Here is a 3,103-nt window from a genome sequence, read left to right on the forward strand (position 1 = left end):
AAAAAAGTGCATAATGTTTAAAATAATGTTTATAAACCAATTATAATTAAGTTGCTTAAACAACTATAAACAAAACAGCATCGTGTATGCATTCATAGTTTAATACAAAAGGCCGAAAGCCAATCACACAGAGTACATTTTTCGTTTAAAAAGCAGTGGGATGGGGAAAAAACCCCACCATTAAGTCTCGAGATATGTTTTTTCAAAGTTGAACTTGCATTAATTTTACATGGCTTTCATCGCATCTCGTGCGCCACTGATAAGGCAGCCTCCTAAAATTCGAATGCAACGTTTTTGCATTCGAATGTGGATTTTTATTTTAAATTCGACGAATATTCGAAATTCGAATTTTTTTTGACAGCCCTAGTTCACAGACATAACTCCATTTCCCAAAGTTCCTAGTAGTGATGTCCCGTTCGCAAAGAAATTGTTCTTTTGAACTGGTTCTTTTTAGTTAACTGGATGAACCAGTTACATTTAAATCAATCAAAATTCACTTTCGGACGTGCCTGACAGTCACTCCGACTTGTAATGTTCTTATATTTCTTAATATCGTTATTGATAATATTAATTCCTAAATAATAGTAATGCAGTTTCATTTTAAATGTTTATTTTTCATTATTATCTATTTATTTGATTTGATTTGAATATAACCATTATTTAGTTAAATTTTATATTTATTTAAAATTTTATATTTTATATTAATATATTATTTTAATATATGATATGCCTGCCAAATGTGGTGTAAAAACATCAAATTTAATTAGATCATGTTATCAAATTGCATGACCTCAAGAAAACATGATATGGCTCTCTAAAAATACTTGATTTTGAAAAATATGTTGAAAAATAAATACGCTCACATGTGTAATGCAGTTTCATTTTAAATGTTTATTTTTCATTATTATCTATTTATTTGATTTGATTTGAATATAACCATTATTTAGTTAAATTTTATATTTATTTAAAATTTTATATTTTATATTAATATATTATTTTAATATATGATATGCCTGCCAAATGTGGTGTAAAAACATCAAATTTAATTAGATCATGTTATCAAATTGCATGACCTCAAGAAAACATGATATGGCTCTCTAAAAATACTTGATTTTGAAAAATATGTTGAAAAATAAATACACTCACATGTCTTCAAAATGTAGGGAAAATATGTAATTACTTTCACTTAAAGCAAAAAAAATTGGAAATGTTATGAAACTACCCCACCCCCCAAAAAATGCTTACATTATGAGACTTTCCTACATATTTTCCCTTTTTATCATCTTACACATTTTTGTTACTGATACAAATACAAACAAAGACGCTAATGAACCTCAACCAATCATCATCTTACCAAAGCAATATACACTACTGTTCAAAAAATGTGGGTTCCAGTAAGTGATTTTTTTTTCTTTTTCTTTTTCTTTTTTAAATTAAGACTTAAGTTGATTAAGTGAAGTAAAGACATTTATAATGCATTTCAAAAAATTTCTATTTGAAATAAATCTATTCTTTTGACATTTCTGGTTGTAATTTCCACAAAACTATTAAGCCGTGCAACACTTTTCAACTTTGATATTATTAAGAAAAGTTTCTTGAGCACCAAATCATAATATTAGAATGATGTCTGAAGAATAATGTGACGCTAAAAATCTTTTTGAACTTTTGAACAGTAGCGTATGTGCGCAAATGATTGAATTATTAAATGTTTTGTGTATATAAACTCTATCTGGCATGGGAGAGGTGCCTTGCAGTTAGACAGATAACAGATACACACCAGGGAATGCATTGATGTCAATGACTGCGTGTTGGCCCGTCTGGTTGTTAATGATGACGTCGATGCCGAAGAGCGAAACGCCGAGAGATTCCCGAAGAGATTTACACAGTTCCCTAATGACACCATCATTCGGAGGCTGCGAAACACCTTCTACATTATCCCTCTGTCAAAAATGCAAATGAAAGAGAGGTGAAGGAAGAGCTTCTGAAAATGTTTACAATTATTACTGAATGGCTATGTAATACCCATTGCTTAAATTCCCACCAGGATTCGTTGTATACATCTTTAGTGAACACAATACTTTATGTAGACTAAAGAGAACTGAACTTACAGATGTGAGGTCAGAGGACGACTCTGGCTTGGACACATTGTGGCTATTGAAGAAAATAGCTTTTCTGTCTGTAAGGCATAAAAAAACAAACACATTAATGTGAAAAACACTGAGTTGCAAGTCAGTTGAATAAAAGTGAAAGTGTAAGAGTGCAAGTGCGCAGGAAGCCACTAGACAGCAGCAGAGAGTTGTGGTTCAGCTGAGAGAGTCAAAGCTTCAGGAGTGCCAGGCAGAGAGGGAGAATAAATAGAGTGAGGAGGAGGACAAAACACAAAAATCTACTGCCAAGAGGATGCTGAGATTTATGACCTCCCACTCAAATGGCAGTAAAGAAATGCATTAAGGGAGATGGCAACCCACCACTTAGCCTTCCTTCCTTCTGCAGACATCAAAACACCCCAAATATTCACGATGTACATCCATTCATTCTTAAACCTAAGAAAATTTCTCTTCATCTGTATAGCTTCTAAATATGACCAAGTTGTTCCACTGAATAGGGCAATGGTCTTTCAGAAAGAGAACAATCTATTTGAAGGTGAAACATTAAAAGGCATTCAAATGCAACATACATATAGTTGTTTTAGAAAGCATATATGCTTTAAAACACAGTTGCATCAAAACTTGGGTATAAATTACAAATCTTATTATTAATATTCATAGCTTATTTAATTTTAAATAAATAATGTATTGAAAAGATGCATTGCATTGCTTAATAATGCCGGTGTAGAAACATTATTTCAGTCTGAAAAACTAATGTTTCTCTATTAATGGCCCATTTAAATTTGTGCGTATTCAGACTAAACAAAAAATAAGTAAATAAATAAAATTCACTTTTTTACATTTTATTCATTTTAATACATTTATTTGATTAATTAATTGTAATATTAAATAAAAAATTAAATAACGCCATAGATAAATATAAATATATGTGTGTGTGTGTATAAATATTTATATAGTATTTTTCTATCTATCTATCTATCTATTTATATATATAT

At 30.4% G+C, this 3,103-nt stretch overlaps 1 protein-coding gene across 1 annotated transcript in view; it reads right to left on the minus strand.

Moving 5' to 3' along the window:
• LOC107755687 (inositol-tetrakisphosphate 1-kinase-like) overlaps positions 1-3,103 on the minus strand; it is a gene marked incomplete at its 5' end in the record, with an annotated part of 49,026 nt that overhangs the window by 2,933 nt on the left and 42,990 nt on the right. The window contains 2 exons of the mRNA XM_016572574.1: positions 1,778-1,940; positions 2,109-2,176. Of these exons, the coding sequence (XP_016428060.1) occupies positions 1,778-1,940; positions 2,109-2,176 (231 nt within the window). The remainder of the gene's footprint in view (positions 1-1,777; positions 1,941-2,108; positions 2,177-3,103) is intronic.

The sequence above is a fragment of the Sinocyclocheilus rhinocerous genome, unplaced genomic scaffold, assembly GCF_001515625.1.
Source record: "Sinocyclocheilus rhinocerous isolate Xijiao unplaced genomic scaffold, SAMN03320098_v1.1 scaffold6919, whole genome shotgun sequence".
Taxonomy (NCBI): domain Eukaryota; kingdom Metazoa; phylum Chordata; class Actinopteri; order Cypriniformes; family Cyprinidae; genus Sinocyclocheilus; species Sinocyclocheilus rhinocerous.